The sequence below is a fragment of the Pempheris klunzingeri genome, chromosome 19 (assembly GCF_042242105.1).
Source record: "Pempheris klunzingeri isolate RE-2024b chromosome 19, fPemKlu1.hap1, whole genome shotgun sequence".
Classification (NCBI taxonomy): Eukaryota; Metazoa; Chordata; class Actinopteri; order Acropomatiformes; family Pempheridae; genus Pempheris; species Pempheris klunzingeri.
The window spans coordinates 1,533,896-1,559,637 of NC_092030.1; the positions used below are offsets into that span (position 1 = coordinate 1,533,896).

Here is a 25,742-nt window from a genome sequence, read left to right on the forward strand (position 1 = left end):
CTCCATGCATCAAAACAAGAATCAACTTGTGAAGCTGAATTGGATAATTTGCTGGTATGCAGGGGTTAAGTGTCTGACTGACTGATTTTCCACGGTGGGAAAATGATCCCATAGCTGTTCGCTGTTTGTCCACTTCCTTTCCCCACAGTTATGGTATAGCTCTCAATAAAGAAAACACATGTTTCTGTGCCTGCTTGGTGCTGCTGTCCACTCTTGTTTTCCCCTTCTTACCTCAGAGATTTCGGCAAACTGTGTGTTCGCCTGGCAGCACTTCTCCGCCGTCTCCACAGCCAGTTCGTAGTTGTCCACAAATGCTCTGTAAACTCCCAGCTGGCTGGCCTGATGGAGAGGGAGAAGAGGAAAGTGACATTTTAATGAACAGATTATCAGACGTTAGACGCACCCAAGTGTCCGTCAGTGACTCCGTCCTTTAAATACCCAAATAAAAAGTTTAATACGTCGCAGGTAAACTCTTAACTTGAAGCTCTCGGACAGAACAAAGACAGAAAGAAGCAAAGAAACCTACAAAGCAGTGTTTCAGTCACACGCTCAGACACATCCAAACACACTCAACACTCCTCTTTACTACTTCCTCTTCTTAACGTCCACCACTTCATTCCTCAAGTTCACTCACGCTGCAGCCTTGCTGCTACTCTAAACACAAAACTTCACTTGTTTTCTAAGAATACCTTCAGTCCTAACAGGTTTGTGTGTTGTCAAGTCATTTTCCTAATGGAAATGGAACAAACTAATGAAGAAAGCTCATTAAAGAAACACAAGTGGACAGGCAGACAAACAGAGACGCAGCCTGCTCCTCACAGTCAGGATGAGAACACCAGTTACTGTGAAGCCTCCAGTGAGCATAACTGTAAAAATGCTGGTGAGTTACTTCATTTCCTCGAGTGCTGTTGGAGCCAGAACGGTGGTGTCTGAAATACCGGGTGTCACAAACGCACACAAAGTCCACCTCGACCTCCTCGGTGTTCGGAACACCTGAACTACAACAGATATAGAAATACAAATATGTTGAAATCTCACATCTGAGCCAGGAGATTCAGCCCCGTCGGCTCTGTGTGAGATGCAGCAAAGGAATCAGGGTCGCAGCAACAACAGCGTGTAACCGCGGTGCTCCTCGCAGCCGGGCCCGTTGCCGTAGCAACCAGCGAGACCGGCACCGTGCCGGGGTGAGTAATTAATGATTGGTGTAACGCAGGCTATGAAAGCACATTTAGGAAGCTGGATGGCTGAATAAAACTCCACCAAACGCTGCCTGCCAACGCTGCCATCCATCTCCACACGAACAAAAGGACAATCAATTCTCCTGAACAAAAGCCAGAGGAGGAGAGAGTACAGTGGAGAGGCACACACACACACACACACACACACACACACACACACACACACACCAAATACCCCACAAACTCTTATTGAATACACGAGTGAACAAATATGAATTATTACCTTTAAGACACTTTATTACTATATTTGTTGCCACACGTGAGCCTGAATGGAGCCTCAGTAAATTGGGTAGATGCTTTTTTTTTTTTTTGTCCTTTTCACCACCTGGGTCTGACTTCCTTGGCTGCAGCCACAGTTTCTATCTGACGGGGGCCGAGAGACATGTTGTAACCAAGCTCACAGTCCAGACAGATTATCTAAACCACTTTATTTGGAGGATGCACCCAGAAGGGGATGATAACGCCTTGTTACTCTGTGCACACAGCTACGGTAAGCACAGTGGGCCAAAGCTGAAGCAGGAAGTTGTTCTGTAAACTATGATAGATGCAGGTTGGGTCAGAACTTTAACATTCGCCTTTTTTCTAATCTACTTGTGTTGATTGTGTCTTCTTCTCTTTTACTGGATTTTATTTTACATCTGGTGCAGTTTGACATATTCCCTGAACCCGCTGGTTCCTCCAGTGCTTCTGCTACTGTTGACTTTCAACTGGTTGCCTTGTTTGAAACACATTATAATTAGATTTTTGGAAAGTGCTCAACAAATAAAGGACTACTACACATCTCAGAGACATTGTCTCATTCATCGCCTTATATTCTATTTCCAGGCGAGACCCTCAGCTTGTTAATGTGCCCTGATCTTGTCACGGGGGGGGTATGAGATTCAATTGTGCCAGGAATGTGAAGTCACAAGTTTTCTAAACATCGTTTGCACTTATCATGTTATAGCTGGCACTCACAATGTATGTAATTGTCCTCCAAAACTGTTCTGAAATTGGTCTATAGTGTTTCTGCACAAGCATCTGTGCAGCAGGAAGAAGTGAAATGGAAGAAAGTGAGAAGTAAAGCAATTTCCACAATCCTGCAATCCTGTGTCCTGCCCTGGGCCACACAATCTGCACCGCAGCGGAGGGCATTCAGAGCGTGACAGTTTGACTGTGGAGAGAACAGAGAGCCTGAATGTCTGCCAGCCACATCCAGGGCGGCGCACACGACGCCGCGAAGGCTTACCGAGCTGCAGCTACAGTATCGTGGCTGAAAATGGCTTTGGGTGATGAAAGAAACTGCTCGGGTGTTTGGATTTCTCAGTTCAGGATTTGTCCTGTGTGAGAGCATGTGTGTAATCCGCAGCGGAAAACAACATTAAGAAAACAGCCTCATGACAGACTACGGCCATTATATGAGAAGGCTGGATTTAGCCGCTTGGCTGGTAAGGGAGTTCAGTCTGAAATGTTTTCTCACACAAGGAAGAAGCACCGCTTAGTCTACGTTTATGTGCCGATACGAGGAGACAGATGATGAATCCTCACATGCTCGGATGTCATGATGAACACGGAGAGCGCTCAGTGAGATCTGATGCATCTCAACTCTTCAATCTCGTGAATGAAAACGTGAATCATGTGTTCCAGATCGAATCTTAATGTGAGTTAACCGTCATCGTGGTCTGTTTCGTACCTCAGATTCATCCAAATTGTCAATCAATCAAAGAAAACGCTTCTCCTGAACCACAACAGTCAGTTCGGATAATAAGAGTATTGATCTCGTCCCCATGCAAAGGAGGGGAGACAAGCATCCTTTAACACACACACTCACAGCTGACACCTCAGAGACGCTTCTTCACTGAGACAAAGAGTGAGGAAGGATGTGAGAGATCAAGAGATATTCTTCCTCCTCTGCAAATTTACAGAGTCAGGCTTTTTTTGGTCCTCCACGTCTGAAGAGAAGCATCCAGTTTATCAGTCCGCCTGTCTGGTGTGTCTGAAGTGTGTGTGTGTGTGTGTGTCAGTGTGATTTCAGCCCTATTTTCAGCCTTCAAACACTTCTCTCCAACACTCATGCTCATAACCTGTCAGTGGCGCTTTGCCTCTTCCTCTTTCCTCGCCGTCTCTCGCCTTCCTTGTTCTCATGTTTTATGACTCCTAAGCCTGCTGCTCCCCTCGCAGATTTCAGAATCGTGGTGAGACAGCTCTATCGGAGTTGCAGAAGCCTAAATCTACTCGCCTGCTCGACTCCCATCCCCTCTCGAGCCTCCCTCCCTCCCTCCCTCCTCCGTTCCCCGGCTGTATCCCGTCCTCTACTCTCATCTAATCTCTTGCTCCCTCCCTCTCCACCTCCTCACAGAGCGGCTGTCATGTAGCATTTCGCCTTTTTTCCTTCCTGTAGGCTCAGCGTCTTCTCCCTCTGACTTTTATTAACTACAGTCCGGAGGGAACCGGGCCGCAACTGTGCACGTCTGTGTGTCTGTGTGTGAATGCACAGTATGTACAGTACAAACAAGTGTGTGTGCACATGTTGGGGAGGAAGAGCGAAGAAAACGTCCACAGTCAAGATAGTTGTGGTTACTGATCTTTGTCATGTCGACGTAACGTTTGAAGCCAGAAGACGTGTGGTTATACAAGAACCAGTGTTTGTGCCAATACGTGTTTCATCTCCCAAATGAAGCACGTTTTTAGTTTTAAGAGGAAAAAATATACTGATGAGCTTTTAAAGAAGCTATTTGATAAAAACTGGATTTTGCATGTGCCTCCTTGACAATCAAAGATACAAATTAAATCCTAATTTCTTATCTTTGCCCCAAGGGGAGTCCACTGAAAAAAAAAATAATAGGAGTGAATGAGTGTGTGTGTGTGTGTGTGAGAGAGAGAGAGAGAGAGAGAGAGAGAGAGAGAGAGAGAGAGGAAGAGAGAGGCACTCCTATTTATAGCTGCTTCTTCGAGACACAAAGCACACAGAGCAGTGATGGCCTCAGCTGCCTGAGGCAGAAAGGCGGCATTGTGAAACACGCCTGCACCTCCCTCTGTGTGTGTGTGTGTGTGTGTGTGTGTGTGTTAGAGCAGAAGTGAGTCTGAGGGGGAGAGAGAGAGAGAGAGAGAGAGAGAGAGACACTAGTGGGAGAGGAGCAGTATTTTGGAGAGAATTAACAAATGATTCATTGTGGGTTAATTGACCCATTGTAAAAACGATTAAATAGAGCCAGGGTACATTTGGCCCCGACATCCTTGGCAGAAACTACCGGAGGGCAGAGAGAGAGAGAGAGAGAGAGAGAGAGTGAGTGCCTGTTGAGGAGGAAATAGGAAGAAAAGGACTATTCAGATTTAATTTGTCCAAATTTAAAATGATGGAGAAGAGCGTCGCTGCTGAAATCAAATCTACGTTTCTTCTATTGGTTTACTGAAGGATTCTGCTTCTGAACATCTCCCAATTCAACATTAACATTACTGTGAATAATGTCACTCTGCGCTCACAGGTCAGAACAACTAGCTGCGGTACCCTGAATGTCTTTTCTCATACTGTCGATCCTTCTGGGGGCCCGGTGTTGTCACTTTGATTAAGGGTTACATCAAGCAGTCACACCGAGGGACGTTTCTGCTGCTACAGGCACACACTCTTTCTTTTCCCTCACCAGTTTCTGGAAGAGGTCCCCGACTCTCTGGTGGTGGCTCCACTGCTGCACGCGGGGCAGAAGTCCGTCGTAGAACTCCCTGTGGATCTCATAGAGCTCAGGCACTTTGAAGAAGATGGTTTCTATCTGGGGCACGGTGAGCACAGGCTGCGACGTCGTGGCTGCAGCCTTCAGAGGCTTCATAGGCTGAGAGGAGCACACAAAGGAGATTACAGGTGTAGATGTAGGTGTAGGTGTGCGTGAATTAGGAATCTAACAGTGTGCTATGACCACATTCTGCCAGGTTACATTTGCTTTCACAGAGAGGAAAAGTTGGACTTTAGCTTGTAACGTGAGCTAAGGCTGGCAAACATTAGACATTACTGAGTTAGTGTGATGTCTCCTTCAGTTACATAACTGTTCTCGATTGTCAGATTAGTTATAAACGCTTCTCTGATGCACATGTTAGGAAACAGGCGCTTTTTCACACATCCAGCACACACAGAGCAGCATTTGGAGTCGACTCACCCAAAGTTTCATCTTTCTTTGTTGTGAATTGGTTTTAAATGTTATTTGTTGGTGTAGTTTTATTTGGTTTGGCTATCTGACTGTTCCTCATCGTGTGTGTGTGTGTGTGTGTGTGTGTGTGTGTGTGCGTGCTCACCAGCAGCAGTGCCTCCAGGTGACTGAGGTATGTTTCCTCGGTGGCTAAGATCCCAGACAGGACCCACTTCCTCATCTCCAAACCTTTTTCCAGGTCACATTCAGTCTGTAACAAACATGCAGATGATAAAGTTAAAACAACATTACAATATTCTCCACACCAAATCACCACAGAGTCCAGTCCTGTAGGTGCAGATTATTTCCTACTTACACTTGGAACATACACAGTTTGGTCATTTTGTGTATGAGGCATGAACGACATTCACAGCATCCTATTATTCCTTATAATAGCTGCCAGAAGGACCTCTAATACGACTTGTCACACTGAAAGCTTCCTGGTTCTTTGTTGAGCCTGAGGCTCCTGCAGGTTCGTGCCACAGTCTGGAAAATCAAACAGCAACAATTGCACCTTCTAGAAATCCTGCCTGGTCGCCTCCTGGTTCCCCTCAGCCGAGTCAAAGCTCACTGAGCAGCACGGACGTGAAAGAAAACAGAGAGGCAGAGAGGTTCCTCGGGCTGTCTTGTTTAACCACAAACTCTGAAATAACTCAAACAGGCAGGGTCTCCCATGGGAGCAAGGGTGGCGTATAAATGTGCAAGTGAGAGAGTGTGCAAGTGCACACACACACACACACACACACACACACACACACACACACACACACACACACACACACACACACACACACACACACACACACACACACACACACACACACACACACACACACACACACACACACACACACACAGATGCAGAGACTCCAGGTTGGGACGTGGGAGCATCCGGTCCCTCCAGATATGAAGAGGAGGAAAGAGAGGAAACAGGGAGAAAAGGTGTGCGAGAGTGACACAGAAAGGAGGAGGAGAGCAGAGGAGAGGGTCGAGATGCAGAATCGGCGTCATTAAAAGAGAAGAGAGAGGAAAAAACGAGGGGAAGGTATCTTCACACGTTACGGCCCGGCGCTGCCATGTGTTCACACAGCGATCATATGGGAAAGAAAAGGTCAGACTGGGATTAGCAAAACGATTCAGGCTGTGACTTCAGCTGAGTCGGCCTGCTGGACTGAAGCTGCCGTACCAGGATACCTGCCGTCCTGAGAGACGCAATAAGTGTGTGATATGAATTGAAGTGAGTGCTAGTGAGTGCTATTCTGCATGAATGGATCGATTGTTCAGTCTGGAGCCCAAAGCAATGATTTCAAACTGTTTATTTTGTACAACTAACAGCCTGAGAGGCAAATAAATTCAATTTACAACAACATAAAACTGAGAAACGCAGCGAACCCTCACATTTGGGATGTTGGATCCGGCTAATGTTTGGCATCACAGCTGAAGAAATGACTTCAACTATTAATTATTAAAGCTGCAACTGTTTGTGTCTGTGTACATTGAGCCACATCTACACAGCAGCAGTGAAGCGTTGTATGAATAAATGTGCTGTGAACACTTGGATGTGGGCGTGTGTGCATTTATTCAAATGATGGCTAAAACCTGTTTCCATGGCCACGTTATAAACAGATGCTAGCACGGGTCTGAGGGGACCGTCAAGGCCCCAAAGACTATGAAACAGTCCAGGATCATTATTACTTTATTTCACAGGAAGCCATTATCAGCGTGGCTACTGCAGGGCTGCACTACTGATTGGCCAGAAAGCCAAAAAACGTGACCTAAAAGCAATAAAGGCACTTATTAAAGCAACCTGACTGAGGTCACTGTAAAATATCTTAAATAGCATCACTTACACATCACTGCATGTGGTTAAACTGATAATCATTCACCAGTCAATAACCTTTCCTTCTCCTGAACTCAGCTTTAAAGAAGACAGGAGTGTCGAGGCCTCGCTGCACTCAGTTAACACAGAAGGAGTCACAGTTTAAAGGCTTTCAAAGAGGAAAATTACTTTATTTAGAGCTGCAGCTTATTTTCATCATCGATTAGTTAATTTTCTAGTGATGCTTCGACTGTGAAAATATGGTTTCCATGTGACTTGTTTTGCAAAAACAGCAAATCGTGACAAATGAGAAGTGTTTTTTCTTGAAAAATGGCAAAATCCAGTTTTTCTGTCGCTCAACTAATCGATTAATCGTCTGATTGTTGCAGCGCTGCTTTGTTTCTTAATATAATTTGGAAAAATCAGGCACAAACGACACTTACATGAGACAATATTTACAGTGTGTGTGTGTGTTCACCTTCTCCTCTTCATCTATTCATCCTGGCTTCGATAATGAGTACTTCTACTGAGTGTTTTCTCTTTCTTTGTCTCGCTTTCTTGGGTGAAGGATGAAGGAAATGATTCTGACACACAGACATGTATTATGCATCACACACATGCTATCTAGAGGCCTGTGCTGTGTATAACTATATCAGTTCCCCATGAAAAAGCTCTAATTGCTCATTAAATATAGACTCTAAGACAACCAAAAGTTTTCCCTTCCCACATTAAGAGTGCAAATAGAAGCGTATTGATAGTAAATAAATAATACAATTAGGACTTGTGATTGCTCTTAAACGGATTACACAGCGGCTCTGGATCCGTCTGTCTTAAAAGGGAAAGCCCGGGGCGGCAACGGAGCCCCTTCACTGTTTGTGAATGAATGAAAAATGAATGAATCGCTGCTGAGCTACAAGTATCAGCACAAGCTATGTGACTTTACCTTCTCAGAATTTGCCCGCTGGTGAAGGAACATGAGAAACATGAGGGTCCGTCTGAAGCATCGAGACCGTTCAGAGCAAATCACACAGAGGAAACTTTAACCACCGGCCGCATGTCGGCGAGCGAGCGGGCGCGGAGCCATAAAGTGTTTATTCATCGTTTCAGACCCCAGACGAGTCCCCCAGGACGCACCGACATTTCCAGACATATCATCTTTTATTCATCGCCATGGCAACTAATGAGCCCGTCTCTGGGTTCAGACTAAAGGAGAGGGTCTGCCGGCATCAGAAGAGTAAAATTCTCTCTGTTTGGGTTAAACGTGGGTCTGTGTTTTCCCGTCCAGTGCGTGCAGAGTCAACATAAGCCCTCACAGCCCTCCGCGGTGGCTCTACCTAACATGATTTAGGAATTCTGATTTGCTTCAGCTTTGTTTATGCACAGATAACGTCCGTGGGAGATGCACAAGAATCAATACAAACAGTGTTTATTTGAGAAGCTCAGGAGGCGCAGATGGAGGCTGAGCAGCGGCGACTGTAATAACATTATTCTCCCTCCCTCTCTGTCTCCCATGGAGTGCAGGAGACTCATCTAAACATTCAGAGGCAGGTTGGAGAGGAGTGGCAACGCTCGCCCTGTTCCACACTTTATTAACCCTTTTCAATTTTCATTTTTCATATTCTAATCTGTTTAGCATCCTGTTCTGCCATCCCTCGCTTTCTGAAACACCTAATGTGATTGCCTCCTCTCTCCACACGTCTGCTATGTAATGGAGCTGTCTTAGAATTATCCCGTGCTGCAGGAGGAAGATGTTTTTTTTTTTAAATGCAGCATTACTTCTGGTTATCTAAAGCGAACGTCAGCCAGATGTGATAGACGCTGACAGAGTCGGTGTCTGCAGGGGTTTTCTGGAAAGGATGTTCACAGCACCGCATCACTCCATGACTTTAATTGCAAGGAAACAAGCTGTGCAAAATGTGATAGATCATAACTGGGGAGATTTCAGTCATTCTGAGCTTCATCTAGATGTTGGGGGAAAGAAGGGACCTCCCTCGTCAGGCTGTGGCCTCGAGGTGTGTTGGCAGACAGGATGAGGGAGCACAGAAAGTGAGGAGGATTTAGCTGTATTAATAGACATTAGGGATCCACGGGAACTGAGACAGAGTATTCACAGTGTTCTAGTTATAAGCTGGTGGCCTGAGGTTTAAGGCACCGACCGTAAACTGCAACATCCCAGGTTTGAATCCAGCTTTTTCTCTTAACATGGGAAGGAAAACATAATAAAGTCCTTGACTGACCTTCATGTGTCACACTGTGCACCAGGATTATAAGAAAGAGTGTTCAGTGTCATACAGATGCTTAGATCACTGACCCTCATCTTTTCCCTCTGGAGTGCAGGACAGAGTCAGATTATGAGAGAACAAGGCCCACTGTGGAAAATTAAATCAGCTCTATTGCTGATGGTGATGACTCATCACAGTGACATCATAAAACCATCAGCCTGAGCCAATCAGAGCTCGTCTGGGCTCTGACTCATCAGTTAGAGAGGCAGGCCGGGGTGATGTTTGAAAAGCGGCTCTTCAAGGGCAAATCAAGGACGATGGTAACTCAATTGTCGTGGCACTTATTGGAAGCATGTGTGGCTGCGTGGAGAATGTGTTGAAAGGTAATTAATGCCTGGCTGTGAAATACATTTAGCTTGACCATTAGACGCTGCCTCTGCCACAGGGTCGGGTCTGATCCTCTACACACAAGGGTTCACACAGCAAATCTTTCCCACAATAGAAGTATCACTCTGCTCTGAAAGAAGATGGTGTGTGTGTGTGTGTGTGTGTGTGTGTGTGCAGCCTAAAGCAGAGATAACATGATATCTGTGAGTGTGTGTGTGTGTGCATGTGTGTAAATGAAAATCAGCGAGAGTTCCAAGCTCACAGGTCAAAGGTCAAGGGACTCGTCATTTATTGGCAGATTCAAGCCATCAATCAGATTGACGGGCGCTCACTCGCCGGCTCAGACTGAGGGGGCGGAGTAACCGATGCTGCCTCATGACCACTGATGCGATTACTTCCTCCAAGGGCACCAAGGAAAGAGGCAGAATTAGCCTCTTACATTCTCCCACAACAGCTCTCCGTCCTGATCGAACGTATGGAAAAAAAAAAGGGAAAATAGGAAAAGATAACAGAAAAGAAAGGAAAGCAAAGATAGCCTAGAATAGATTCTGGCTGTAGCATCCGTGCCTGTCTTCGTCTTTGCTGACGCTGGGGTTGTGTGTGTGTGTGTGTGTGTGTGTGTATGTGTGTGTGTGTGTGTGTGTGTGTATCCTCTCCATGGTAACCTTTGAAGAGCACCAGACGTCACAGATCACTGATTTTCTCTCCGCAGACAAGAAAAAGCAAAGGAGGGAGGGGGTGTAAGAGGATGAAGGCAGTGACGGCGTGATGGAGGAGATAGGTAATTCTGCCTAATACCCTGGATGAGGAAGAGCCAGACTCTTAAGGGGGGATGAGTTTCTTCCCTGGATGACTGCCTCTGAGGTTACGAGGCAGGCAGTGTTGTCCTTAATCAATCCTCTCAAACGGCACATTTGATTTCTCATCAATCGACAGGTTTGTGATGGGGAGGGATTGCTCTAAGAATAGATTAGCCCACTTCCTGCACTGTATTGAGGTCAAAGCACGGACGTATTGGCACCTATCAGCCACGGAGGAGTGACTCCAGCCACGACTGTGTGTTCACATGGTATTATGCTCTGCATCGGCAGTAAAAGTACAAATCATTGTGTTTTTTTTAAATTATTTCTGCAGCTAAGTGTCTGTGTTGCCTAAAAGAAAACCAGCTGACTGGCAGGACGGCAAACTGACCGACTTGGAGGACTCCAGCGACCCAGAGGAGAGGGTGTCCCGACTGCTGCGGCTCTTGGAGCTGAGGTGCGGCGAAGACGACGGCGAGTCATCGATGTACGGCAGGATGTCGTGGTGCCTCCGCTGCTCCTCTGCACGGTCTGCATCGTAACCGTACGTGGGAGGGGTGCCGGTGAAATGACCATCTGTGACGAGAGAGAAAAACCCGTTAGTTAGTACGTTTAATATTCTTTCACCTTTCTTTGCCGTTTATGTTCTACGAGAGAGTTGGGATGCTCATGTATGCCACCTGAGAAACAGAGTAAACTAACTAAAAAGTCATTTTAACGATGGTTACATGTAATTCTCACCTTTCCACTAAATCTAAAAGTGTATTTTGTGGCCTGCACATCACAAAATTCACGCTTATGAATGTGACGCTTTCTGCCAAACAGTCTCCAAACACCATCATTTCATATCTTTCACAAAGGGAGCTTCTTTTCACCGAGCTTCAATCTAACCAAAATCCATTCATGCCATCTTTTGCCTTTTCAGTGTCTTACTGGTTGGCCTCGTGCTCACAGAGGGCTGCCGTGTGTTGCAGAATGAATTTTCAACACTAATTAATGCAGGTCTGGAAACTGGGGCACCCAAATTGAGTTTCTCCTGCTTCTTTGTTCATGCATTAATGCAAAAACACAAAGCTCTGAGAGGAGAGGCACTTGAAGAGGCCGACCACAAACTGGGTCAAGGTTCAAATTATTTGAACACAGAGTGCAGCATCTCCAGGGAAATTTTCAGCAACGTCCCTTTGACCTGCTTCTGCGGTGGGCGCTATCACTTTCTCTGAGGGAAAATAACAGCTCAGGCAGTACAAAGTGGTTTTGCCTGTGATTATGTGTGCTGCCCTTTACAAGGAGAGGTGGGAGAGACGGACAGAACAAGAAGCAAAGGTCAGAAACTACAATTTGACTACAAATGACTTGTTTTCACAACGTCGCACTCAGTGATCTGATGATTTCATTGACGCTGGAGTTGTGGTTTCCTCTGAACACGATTTGGTGAGTTCAAATTGTTCAGCTTCCAGGAGGAGAGAGTGCAGTCAGCAGTTCAGGGGAATCTGGTGGTGTAACAGCTCCAAGGAAGGCATCTCTGAGCGTCACAGAAGACCTTTTGCTCATCTCCGCCCACTCCAACATTCAACAGAGCTGCATTTCTCAGAGAGCTGCCCGGGCCTCCTCTGTGCTGACTCAGACTCACGACATGCCACGCCACTTTCCAGAGTCAAACACAAGCACGCAGAACAATCTCCAGTTCACACCAGTTGTAAGCCTTCAGATAACATCCACTTGAGTTCTTCTTAAGTGTTTCTTTTATGCCTCTGTTGTCGACAACCTCTCTCTCATTGTTCTCTGTGTATTTTTGGCTCACACCGGCGCATACGCAGACATATGCTCTTAAAGCCACAGGTCACAGAGCGAGAAAGAAACGAGAGAAAGAGATAGAAAGAACAATGCCAGTGTGTCCAGGGCCCGTCTGACCTTCAGCCCACCCACCACTCGCTCCGCGTACTCGCTGCTGCCTGTAGGCGGGTGCAGCCCACTGCGCCTGCTTCGACCAGCGGCAACCTGCCAGGCAAGGACCAGCATAGAGGCCTGTGTGTGTGTGTGTGTGCGTGTGTGCTAACACTTTCTTCCCACCACGCCAAAGCAGTAAACCAAACTGAGTAGTGTACTACACATTCTCCATTCATTTTCAGTCTAAGTATGTGCCACTGCTGTTACTTCACAGTCTCTGTGCTCTATATATTCTATAACTCCACCTTCCGTCATCTTCTCCCTCAGTCTTTCCTTTTCTAACATGCAGAGCAATGACTTAATTGGACTCCACTAACACTTGGGGTTAGCTTCACTGAGTGAACACCTTTGTCAAGCTTGTTAACAACAAAAACATTGAGAGGCGTTCATGCCAACACAAAGACAGTGTAAATGTTTGGGACTGATTCACTGGGTGTGGGAAATGAGTGAGTGCCATCCTGGCATGTTTTTCTGGTTTTCTTCCCCAGCCCCACCTCTGAGTATTCATGTTAGGGAGCATAACATCTCCAACCGACTTGTTTAAATCTTCCTACCACCTTGCTTTGGAAAAATGCTGTCCCTGGAAACACACTGAGGGTGTGTGTGTGCTTACAGTGTGTGTGTGTAATGCCTTTAGTGCCCACACAGCCCCGAGGCCCAAAATATTGAGCATCCAAACAACCATTTTTAGGCCGTAACCTCCTCTTGGCTACAAGGGTGCTCAGTCACAGACCTAACACCACAATCCTGAATAATAATGACAAACTGAAGATAAAATGAGGGAACATGAAATGCTGAATGAACCAACGCTCTGTCTTCTGGGTAATTTATGTCTCTAAGGTACAAAAGCTTACTAGAGCCACGGGGTAAATACGACGATCCATCAAAATGGAGACTGCTATAGGTCTGCGTTCATGGAAATCTTCAAACCTGTAGTGGACACGTAGAGCGTGTGTGTGTGCCGAGCTTCACTAGTCGGTTAATGGGTCACTATAGCCTGTGGTCGTCGAACTTTGGGCTTCAGTTTGAACACGTCTGACCTCACCCCGGCCCAGACGGCGCTCCTAACGCCGCCTCCAGTCCGTTTCTCTCCGTCTGTCTCTCACGCTCGGTGTCTGTGTGCCCCTGTGTCTCTGCAGATTTCTAGCTGCCTCTTCCTCTAACGTTCACCGTGTCTTATTGCTCTTCCTCTTGTGAACAGATCACTTGTGTTTCCGCTGATTTGTGCCGTCTACGGCAGCTGGCCTCTTCATCCTCATGCTGCTCACACATCAGTGTCTTCCTCATCCAGCTCGGAGCTGTCTCACTTTCCCCTCCTTCCTCATCACCTCCAGGAAAACCATAAACTGAAAATATGACAGAAAAGCTAACACATGCGCCTATAGAGCAGGTGCACACACACACACACACACACACACACACACACACACACACACACACACACACACACACACTACTGCCTTTCTCCCAAACACAGTACATCAATTGATTTTTTCCTGGAGCTATTGGCACAATAAAACAACCAAACTCTGCTAGAACCACAGAAATAAAACACATTACACACACATCACACACACACACACACACAGACACACACAGACACACAGACACACACAGACACACACACACACACACACACACACACACACACACTCCTGTAAAATGTTTACATGGAAACAGTGTTTGGGAGGGGAACAGGTCTTTTTCCTGCTGCAGGTGGAAAACTACAATCACACTGGGAATAGCTGGAGCTCCGCTGCCATGGCAACACATGGGTCTTTCCAAAACAATACCACAGGGAGGGCAGGGCAGGGCAGGGCAGGGGTATCAGGGTGTCAGGGCGTCAGGGTGTCATGTGACACTGATCTGTTGATGGGACGTCCTATATAATAGAAGACTTGGGCTTCGATTACTGTACATGGGAGCTGTTAGCAACTGTTAAATCACTACAGCTGCTGTGTGCTCTATATGACGCACAGTCTGGGGATTTTTAGAGCCTGATACACTCTGAAAATAATGGATTGTGCAGCTGGTTATGTGTTTTGTGAGCAACTCTCAAAGAACTTGAGCGTCAATACCTGTGGACTGAACGGAGACCTTGGCGGTCGGCGCTGAATATCTGATTAGATTCATAATCTTGTTTGCTCTGATTCATGGAAAAAGGTTCACGTTTGGCTGCCTGTTTATTCTAACATGGTGCTTTCTGTTGTTAAAGGAAAAGTTCAACATTTTGTTTCCTTGAGAAGATCGATACCACTTTCAAAATATGGAGCGAGGCGCAGGAGATGGTTAGCTAGAGGCAGACTGGCATGGCTCTGCACAAATGACACATCTAAACCATTCAACATGTTAAAACACAGCTGGACGTCTCGTTAGCTCTTTTAGGAGGACCTAAGTGTAATATATTTTTAGCACTACAGTACAGTGTCACATACGGCACCGTAATGAGACGTCATGTCGAGAGGCCACTAAACACACTCTGCTGCTTCTGGTTTGTTTTCTCTTTATTCCAACACCTCTTCTCTCAGCCGTAATGGATACAACATCTACACACACTGATGCTGTGCTGTTACTCCTCCTCACAAACACAAGGAATTAAACGTCTCGTCCGAGCTTTCGTTGAGATAAAGAGTTTAAAGAGAGATGCTGCCCCCAACAGACAAAGGAGACGACCTAAAGATGCTCTGGGTGGTTCTGCAGGAGAGGAGTCGTGAAAGTAAAACACAAAGCCACCGTTCACAGAAGTGAATCTGAAAACCACAATCGTACAAACAGAAACAAAGCGAGACAGACAAAGCGACAGACTGAGAGCCATGAAATTGGAGCGAGAGAGGGAGCGACTCTCAAAGGAGGCATAAGATATCCTCCACAGTGAGAGCTGCCGCTCCATCCCCCATCATGCCTTCCACTCAGCATGGCTGTCATAAATCTGCCCCGCCTTTATTGGACTCTGGGAGGAGGCCTGACACTGCCAATATAACCTCTGGCTCTTTCTCACACACACAGAATTACAAATACATTCACACACTCACCTTAGAGCCCCACCCTGCCGTGTACAATCCTAATGTTAGGCTACGACACTCAGAGCCCCCTTTTCTTAATCCAGCTGATTGATAAGAGAGGAGAATGTAATCAGAGATCGAATGGTGTGTTTTAATGGCTTCCTCCAGCCCCCCCAAATCTGATCCATTTACAGCGTGCTGATAGAGCACATTGGATTTGAGAGGGCTAAGCTCCTTGAGGAGGCCACGTCTGGATGCTGGAGATAAATAACATGCACCCCTGCCTCTGAAATGACATCGCAATTTCCATTACTGCCCCTCAAAAATGGCATCAAATATATATGCAGTACTGTAAACTACGATGGAAAGGGAACTGGGGGGGAGAGAAGCCGCAAGGAGAGGGGAAAAAAGAGAGAAGGCACCCCTCCACCCCCTAAATATCCACTTTAGAGACAATTTAACCCAGAAGAGAGGGGGCTGGCAGAGGAGAGAAAGGGGAAAGCTGTGGAAATGGAAGTGAAGCCTCAGCTACAGCATCGCTGGGGGGGGGAGGACACACATGCCGTCAAATGAACTTGAGCACAGTGTTTCTCCCGTAATCCTCCTGCGACTGCACTGGCACTTGACAGCAGTTAATTTGATAAATGTCACTATCTTGTCATTAGAGGGCAGACGCAGTGCTATAAATTGTACAAGTGGCTCCGTTCTTAACGTCCTCAATATCTGCAATTTAGGCATGAGAATCTGGAGGTGGGGCTTCGCATCCCTCATGGAAACCATTCAGTGTCACCAGATTGGGGAGCGAAACGACTCTCGCAAAATAAAGATGAACCCTAAAGGATTTCTTGACAGAGCTTTGGAATCCACCTAACAAGCAAATTGTGTATCTGCAGCATCTCTGCAGAGGCAATGAGTCCCTGGAAGCTTGTTTCATTTTATGAATTTATTTTCATCTTTCTATTGCTCCTTTGCGAGGATCAGGAGCACCAGTGAGGACCACCTACTCCCTACGTGAGGGGAGCCGTATTCCTCATCTCGTTTTACCAATTGTGGTCAATTTATGATGAGCACTGTTCCACCCGTCCAGCTGCCTGCCTGCTGGTGAACTCTCCTGTTCTGTTCCTGCCGTTATTAACATTACTTGTGAGTTGAGAAATCATAATAAACCAATTTGTTTCCTGGAGGTAATCTCTTTGCCTCAGCGTTGATAATCTGTGTGGAAACGGTGCGGCAGCAGCAGCAGCCGGTTTGAGTTATAAAGCTGGGCCCATCGCCAAGTCAGAGACACTGCTCCTTTAAAAACAAACAGCGCCCCCTGCAGTGATGTAATCATCCCTTTGTCTCAGGATGGAGGGATAAGAGGCACAACCGTGATGGAAGAAAAAAGCTACATAGGAGAGAGATTGGCCTGAAATCCCAGCGCTGGAGGAATGAGGAGGAGAGAGCTGCCTGCCTGCAGTGGTGCTGTTTGCTGGGAGGCTTCACAATGCTGCAGTTTGTGCTACAAGCTTTTTTTTACGTGCTAAAAATGTGTGTGTGGTTTTGTGTGTTTTGCTAACCTACTCGTGAAGACAGATGCAGACTGTTTGTCCATGTTTCTCCGGGTCATAAATCTCTGCCGCAGAGAAAGAAACTAGCGTGAGACAGGACGGCCGGGCTGCTGGCATTGACGAGTTAGTTTCTCCTGCAGCACTGCCTGCGGCTGCTTAATATGCTGCTTAACGTGATCCACAAGAACAACTTCCCACTGCAGCTGGATTTTCCTAAGACGCTGGCCAGTTTCAATTCAGTTTCATCCAACAATGGCTGTGCTTTGTGCCATGATTATGGACGATTTCCTGCAGTTGGTAGATGAAACATTATATGCTGCAACTCCAGTTTACACATCCAAGTCTATTTATAGGTGCTACTGTAGGTAAAGAATCTAGTTTTTGGCTCAAACTGTGTGAAATCTTGTACGTTGTATCGAGTGATGTCACAGCGTTGGTTTGGGTCTGAAGACTATAAGTGTGAAAATGAAAAATATCCTCATCACTGCTACGGGCCTGCAGCTCAAGGTTACATTCACTGCTACTGGTGTGACACACATGACTCTATGGTGAAGTTGCATTGTGGGTAACGTAGGCGCCAGGTTTAAACCAGGAGGTAGAATGATGCGTGGAACGAAAAAAGACAGATCGATCTGAACTGTCACTCTTGAGTCTGACAATGTTTTAGGAGCTCAATGTGAAACTGGAGATGCACTCTGACGCCATATTGTCACGACTACAGCGTCAATCATGTTTCAGTCTTTTATTGTAGCGCGTTTTGAAAAGTTGAGAACGGAAACAATTACTTTTGCTTGGGGACTGATCTCTCTTTGATTTACTGATGAATTGTCCACTCAGCAAAACGTAAGAAAAAGGAGACGACATCTTCAAGTGTTTGTCAGACCGACAGTCCAAAGTTATCCAGTCACCATGATATACTGCTTGTCCCTACACAGAACAGGCGACAGATCTGATTGTGCTGATCGACTAATCCATTAACTGACTGTTTCAGCACTTGAGATATTTGAATTCTTTGTTTTTCGTGAGTCTATCCTTTTTAGAGTTTGCTGCCAGTAGATACGACATCACTGTCAGAAGTGAAACATGTGGGAAAGCAGACCAACGGGGAGGAAGAGAGCAGGAAAAAGATTTGATAAAAAGGAAGACAGGCAGCAGCTGAGCAGGCAGGTAGTGAGAAATAAACAGCAGAAATAAAGACATGGACGCAAATATAATTACACAGCCACTCAGAGACATGAATGACAAACAGACATATGTCGTACCGTGTGTGTGTGTGTGTGTGTGTGTGTGTGTGTGTGTGTGTGTGTGTGCTGTATCGGCTTCCCTCGGCGCTGTGTGTGTTTTACATCTTCCTCTTTCTGTACCCTCCTCTTCTCTCCCAGTCTACATCTTTTGTACTCTCTCTCTCTTCTGCAGCTTCCTTTGATCACACAAGACTTTCAAAGAGAGCACTCTCCTGTCTCAGTGGACACACACACACACACACACACACACACACACACACACACACACACACACACACACACACACACACACACACACACACACACACACACACACACACACACACACACACACACACACACACACACACACACACACACACTCTACCCTCATCCTACCAGACAAACCTTTGATTCCACAAGCGCCTGTCGTGTCTTCTCCGTCAACTGCTAAAGCCATTAGGAAAGAGACTCATTACGCCGACCCCTGAAGCATTATGGGGGAAATAAGCGTTCAAATTGCTGCAAAATCACACAGAGACTCTGATTAATAATACAGCATGCTAAATTACTAGCTCCGCTCTGTAACGTGGACAGCGCTCATTAGACTGCGGTTTCTACGGGTAAAGATGTTAATGTGTGATGAGAAGTAGGAGACGCTTGACTTCTAGGTTGTTAAGTTAGTAAAAGGTTGACTGTGGGAATGTTGGCGTAGAGGTCTGGAGTGGTTCTTATGGTACATGCTTTGTCTTGCTGCCTGCATCACATGAAGGTAATCACAGTAATAACACTCTTTACTTTCCCTTCACATTACACAAGAGGAGAGCTTTCTCTGTCCACTTGTTGTAAATGCTACCTTTCCTCTGCGCCTCCTGCCCTTTGTTGCGTCTCCCTGCTTTCCTCTCATTTCCTCTCCACGCTGGCCTTTGCAGGAGCCAGTCTGCGATCTCACCGCGGTGGTAAATCTTGAGGACGGGCCTCAGCCCTCTGACACTCTCTTTAATGCATCATGAGCACCGCAGCGATTGCGTGTGTTTCTGTGTGGGCAGAGAGCAGCCTCATTAATTTATCTACACTGACGCTGGCACTTAAATCTCCATGGCTATCTGCAAAACACTCTGCAGCCCATCATAAGTAATGTGTGGGTTTTAAATGCTCTAATGTGCTCGATAAAAATAGAGCGAATGGGACTGACAGGAGTGCATTTTCTTTATCTCTGCAACAGTTGTTGAACTTTGTTTAAAGATGCTCACGTGCACACCAGCAGGCCTGAGACAGTTTATCCTGACTGAACTCATTATATCATGGTTTGGAGAATAAAAATCCCCTTGTGTGGAGGATTAACTCTGCAGAAGAGGCTACAAATATGTGACTAAACAATCTGAATGGTGGCAGAAACTGAGGAGAAGACAGTCATCATGATATATAAAAGGTTTTCAAATACTTAAATCTGCTGCTTTGCGTTAAAGTAACGACTGAATATATAATATATATAATATACTTAAGAGTTCCAGTCTGGACCAGAGTAGCAGACATGCCGTCAGTGCGGCTAATAAAAAGACAACATGTGAACACGAGGTATAGCCAAGTATCATCACATAATCTGTTGCTGGAGGGGGGAGACACTCCGAGCAGGGCAAAGATCGGAGGTGAGAGGTTAACGCACTGGAGGAGAGGGGGCAAAGGTCACATGGGTTTTGTGTTACTATGCGTCTTCATAGGTGTGTGTTTGTGTATCCATGTATGCCTCGAGCGGGGGAGCTGAAATCCAATTACCAAAGCAGTATTTCTACTTCAATCAATAGAGTCTCTGGTGAGGAGAAGCACAACACAAACGTCCCCTGATACATACGGTCCCGTCTACACGGTCATGGAAGCATCACCTGGTTTAAAGTGGGGACTAGTGGAGTCTAAACTGAATCTGTCTGAACTGAATCAGCCTCCGTCTCCCAGCGCGCCGCCGTACATCACCACAGTTATTCTTCACGGTTCATCGAATAGTAAATGAAGTCATCAGCGCTCACAAAAAAAGTATGTAAAACTTTTAATGATGCGCAGCGGCAGCAGGAAAATACACATCATTTAATTGTGCCGACCACACTTTGCTGTTTGGATCTGACTTGATTGAGCAACAATCTGTGACAGGACAATAAAGGTAAATTATCTGCGTGACAGGCCAACGAACAGGGGGCTAATTATCACTGACACGTCTCTCTCTGAGTGTTGATGAATTATATCTGAACGTTTCTTTCAGCTCCACATCCACATGTAGTCCTACTAGAACTACTGTACTTTACTGACTGTGATCATATAACAATGTCTTATTCATACAGTTTAAGGACGAGGGGGTTGCCGCTAAAGTAGTAAACTAGATATCCTTGTACTTTAACAAATACAGATAAACTCCACTACAATCATTTGACAGCTTTAGTAACTTTGCAAATACAGATTATGACAAAATATAATCTGCAAATACATTCTGATGTATTATGTCAGGGATAATGTACAGCACACCATTATCTCCTGCATTAAAACATCATTATCATTTTTGCAATAACGACCAAACAAAAGAAATACTGACTTCAACTGATTTCACTCATCTAAAACTGATTCCATGGTTTCCGCTATCAGAACAGCGTCCACAGCAAAAGTCTGTTGGACAGAAATAACAGACCACAGAGTGCCGTGGTCGACCAATCACAACAGTACGTAATAATATAGATTAACTTATCCACTTCATGTCTGTGTGGGCTCCTCTGGGTGCCAGTTTCCTTCCACAGTCCACAGATACGCAGGTTAAGTTAACTGGAAACTCACTTCTTATGTCCTTTTACTTGGGTAACATTTTGAAGGCCTTTTACTTGCAGCAGTATTTCTACACTGTGGTACTGACTGTCTTCCCTCACTGGTGGTTGATTCTACCATGAAACAACAGAACACGACTCTACCAGAGCTGGTCTTGTGCCCACATGTGCAACACGGAAAGTGTGCAGTGGTGACTTTTGTGGTATATTACGTACTGTTTAGGTGGTGAAGAGCTCTAAAAGTCCTGCATGATGGAAATACAGTCACACCAAAAACCAAACTAGCCTCATCCAGCTGGAGGCTGTGGCCTCATCCACATACTGTGACAGGCTTAGAGACAGTCTACACGTGTAAAGACATGTAAACACATGGATCGGAACAGTGTAAGCAGGTGGAGGAGCACAAATGAAGGGCTCTCTTTCCAGTGTAGGACGGAGCTCGAAGCTTCTTGTCAAATTGCTCATATGTTCTTCCAACCATTTGATGTACTTCAACAGTAGGCTGGCGTTCAGTGAGAGCTTCCCGGCATTATTCCATCTCTAGGGGACATCACATCATCTGCATTACAATCCCCAGAGTCCTGTAACTCAGGTAATGTTGCACTCCACCTCCTCCTGCTGCTGCTGCTGCTGCTGCTGCTCAGATTGTCTCTAAGAAACCAAATCAAACCCTCAGAGCTCCTGCTGTCCTCTCAGTATTATACTGAAGTTCATGTTCACGTAGCAGTACAATTTAAATATGACATCTAATGATTATTATGGCAACATGATGGTGGCCATTAAAAAAATCTGATCTATTTCCTGTCAAACCAGGATGTGACATCTATGGGGAGGGGATCACTGGTGACTGTTGACCAAAGGGAGATCAGGTATGTTTTTTGATGGTGGGATTATTCAAAACTTCATTTTATTGTGTGTTTGCGTGACGGTAGAACATCCCTTTGAGGTGCTGACTGAAGATAAACCTGAAATTTAAACTTTCTGGCAGAAAAAAGCCTGAATACACAATACTCCTCTGCTTATTAAATGCAACACTGACAACCTTTGGGACATTAATAAAATCATCACTATATGCCTGATCCAACCTAAAAAAAACCCTGAAAAGGCTCAACTCAGTTTACCTTAACCCCGTCCCCTGTCCCACAGCTCCGGGCTCAGACATCACGGCCCGCAGCGCTGCTTATCATCGGCAAACAGCAGAACGAGCACAAAAGGCCTCAATCTGCCTAATCTCTGGTCAGACACAAGCCGCAGCACCATCGCTGCTCAGGGCAATAAACTGCTGCTTTATGCCGGAGCCGTTCAGGGGACACGCGTTAGGACTTTGCTAAACGGACCGCAGAGATTTGCCAAAGCCCGTCTCCAGGGGAACTGTTGCCTGGGTTACCACGGCCAACAGGAAGAGCATTTCATTTCTGATTAGGTAACCTGTCAGGATACAGAAGGGGCTTTTATTCATGCTTCTTAGGAAACATAACCAGGAGGAGTTAAGTATCCCCACTAATAATAGATGGTCAAACAGTGAACCTCCTGAAAGACTCATGTTGGGCTCATGGGCACTTCAAAAGCACACGTGGTTGCTCATGCACACATGGTTCTTACCTGCATCTGCAGGACCGATCATTTGTTTCTTGGCAGCTAACTCAGCAGCTCTTTGATGAACCCAAACCTGATTACGACTGAATCAAAGATGGTATAGTATTGCAAGCGTGGCCGCCTTCAAAACAGAGAACACGAGGAAATACTGTACGACTGCAAGCCGTCATTTCAACATCATTTAAATGCATTTCTCACTCGATCCCATGGTTGCCATGGAATTTCTGTGGCCTCTATCTCTTCTTCTCTAATCTTCTCTCCCCCTCCCCACCCCCTCTCTCTCTCCTTCCCCCTCTTTATACTGGCACCAGGCCAGTCTGACTGTCTGCCAGTTTCGAGCGTCCCAGCATCAATTACCTGAACCCAGCACTCACATATTCCCATAATGGCTCTAAAAACCTACACACACACACGCTTGCAACATACATGCCTCGCCCCCACACACAGCACGAGCAAATACACGCTCAAGAGACACTGGAACATTTCCACACTTTCAGAAACCTCGACTGTAGCCGCTCTGCGTTCATGTGTAGACGCACGCACGCGCTCACAAAATGAGGACACTGAATAATTAGGGAGATGAAAAAAAAGAGTCAGTGCCTACACAGACAGTCATTTCAATTATCTCTATTCCTCTGGCTGTCTGGCTGCTGTCTCTTGAAGGTTATGGGCTTAGCTCACCAGTGTCTCATGCGGGACTTAGTCATGAGGAGCCACTTTGCTATTTGATTCCTCTCCACAAAAGGGTTTCTCCATCCCGCCTGGCCTGCTGGAAGTGACAACTGTCTGGACCGGGAAAACAATTCATACTGTACAAACCTTAGAAATGCTCGCCTGACAGTGATAAACATTTAGCCTGCGGTTGCGCGAAGGATTAAGAATTTCTGACAGATTCCACAGTGTGCTTGTGGCGTTAAGACCAACAGTGGCGAGCAGCCAAGCCAACTGCATGGCATTTCTGGTCTCTTTACGGCTGCATTGTGATATGATAAACACGGATGTTTGAATGAAGCAGCCCCTCTCCGCCCCTCACTCCCACTCCTAAATCCTCCCAGGTATTTATTGGATGTGTTCAGCCCAGGCCCGGTCTCCTTGGCAACAGGACCTAGCAGGGAGACACAGGAAGCTCTGGGTAGACCCGTGAATATGTGTGTGTTTGTGCTCTTTATCTGCGTCCCTCTGGAGGCACATGCAGGCAGGCTGTCCTCCGTGGCTCTGCAGCAAGGACACAACTCAGAATAACCCAAAGTGACACCGGCAGGTAACACTTGAACACAAGCTGACGCAGGAAATGTGTTCAAAATAAGAAACAAACGCAGACACAAGTGCGTTCCAACAATTTATCCACGAGATTCAAACGCACATGGATCTTTTTATCCATCAAATGCTCCAGAGAAACGAGGGCAACATGGATGCAGTTAAAGTGCACATTTCCATCTTCACTTTCCTAAATTCTACTTTTGCTCACCTCACTTTTATAGCTGCAGGTTTATTTGGTTACTGAGATCTCACTGAAAGGTGTCCCCACACCGTCCAGCCACCGTAGTCAGACATGAGAAAGGAGAGGAGTTCAAGTAGTGAAGCTTAACCCACACTGCCAAGCTGTTAAATGGACTTTTCTGCCTCTACGTACAGGCAGTGTGAGCCGTGTGGAGCACGAGAGGACGACCAGCAGACACCGCTCAGTGTGCTAAAGGGTTACAAGCTGGAGATGAGGGATTGCAAGATGAAATGTTTCACCGCAGTCTGCTGTATTGTTTTTACACAAAGGAGAAGAATAAACCTGCAGAATGAACCTGAATCAACAGAGGATTTGTAAAATTATATCTATCTCGTGTTGAACTGTGAACACAAGTGGAGACAGAAGAAGTGACAGGCGTGACGGGAACGAGGGCTGGCAGAAAGTTAGCGGGAGGAATGGAGAGATGAGACGAGATAGGAGCATTAACTACTTAGAGAGAGAGAGACGGTGAGGGAGGCAGTGTGAATTAGAGTCTTTCTTCTCTGGCGCCTCGAGGGAGAAATGATATATTCAATTTGGGTTAAAAGAATGCGTTTAGAAAGGAAACACTGCGTCGGGCCCGGAGTGCACACAAGACACGGATGGGAGGATTAATGCCTTCTCTGTGTTTCTCTGCTGGATGGTAATCGAGAGATTGAGGAGTGGAGCTGTTACTGAGTCAGATCAAGGCCACGAGCTGTCAGTGAAAACTACAAACATGGCCACGAGGGCAGCCGACTGCCACTCACAACTGGAAAAATGTGGGCTAAAGAAAACATCACACTTCCTTCCACTCTCTATGTCTTCATCTTCGCCTCTGATCCTGTGTGCTCTCCTCTCTCTCCCATCACACGTCTCGAGCTCTCAGACCTCCTTCTCCCACGTCTCAAACTCTCCACTAATCTTTTCGCTGCTCTTCTCTGCCCCGACTCCCCTTTCATGTCTCCCCTCTTTCTCTCTGGGGTGAAGACTGATATTGAGGTGCCAGTTACATGGCCTGCTAGGGTAACATTAGCCTGCTTATGTAACGGGACACTACAAGCAGGGGAGAGCATGGCACCGCGGGTTGTAGAGCGGCTCATATGTATGCATGGGTGTACGCCCACGGGTGTCATTTAACTACAGTACATTATGAGAGAGCAGCAGAGCATGTAAGCACTTTTAAAGCTTCAGTTCCTACAGGCAATCAGAAAGCTAATATTGGTTTTGCTTTACTAAAACGAACGAGGTGACTGAAAGAATTCAAAAACAAGCACTCTGCCATAAGCTGTTAAGAGTCTGTGCAGCTAAACGAGGAGCTGGAACCAAAACCCCCTGCTTCTGTTCCACAAGTTAGAAAAGCTTCATTCAGAATCAAAATCCTACAAAGGATTGGTGAATTAATAAACAAAGATGGAACACTGTTGTGTTTCCAGCAGCCTTCACGCTCACGGCACTGATGAATAATGGGACTAGACAGCACAGAGTGAAAGTTGGAAAGATGAAAAGATGGTGAC

The 25,742-nt window shown here is 46.1% G+C and overlaps 1 protein-coding gene and 1 long non-coding RNA gene across 2 annotated transcripts in view; one reads left to right on the forward strand and one right to left on the reverse strand.

Annotated features, from left to right (window-relative positions):
- The window catches only part of LOC139219083 (uncharacterized), a 348,076-nt gene that overhangs the window by 123,245 nt on the left and 199,089 nt on the right, over nt 1-25,742 (forward strand). The gene's annotated exons all lie outside the window — the stretch shown is intronic.
- bcr (BCR activator of RhoGEF and GTPase) overlaps nt 1-25,742 on the reverse strand; it is a 68,755-nt gene that overhangs the window by 16,888 nt on the left and 26,125 nt on the right. The window contains exons 2-5 of the mRNA XM_070850315.1: nt 11,015-11,199; nt 5,502-5,606; nt 4,859-5,044; nt 232-339 (exon numbers count right to left, since the gene is read on the reverse strand). Of these exons, the coding sequence (XP_070706416.1) occupies nt 232-339; nt 4,859-5,044; nt 5,502-5,606; nt 11,015-11,199 (584 nt within the window). The remainder of the gene's footprint in view (nt 1-231; nt 340-4,858; nt 5,045-5,501; nt 5,607-11,014; nt 11,200-25,742) is intronic.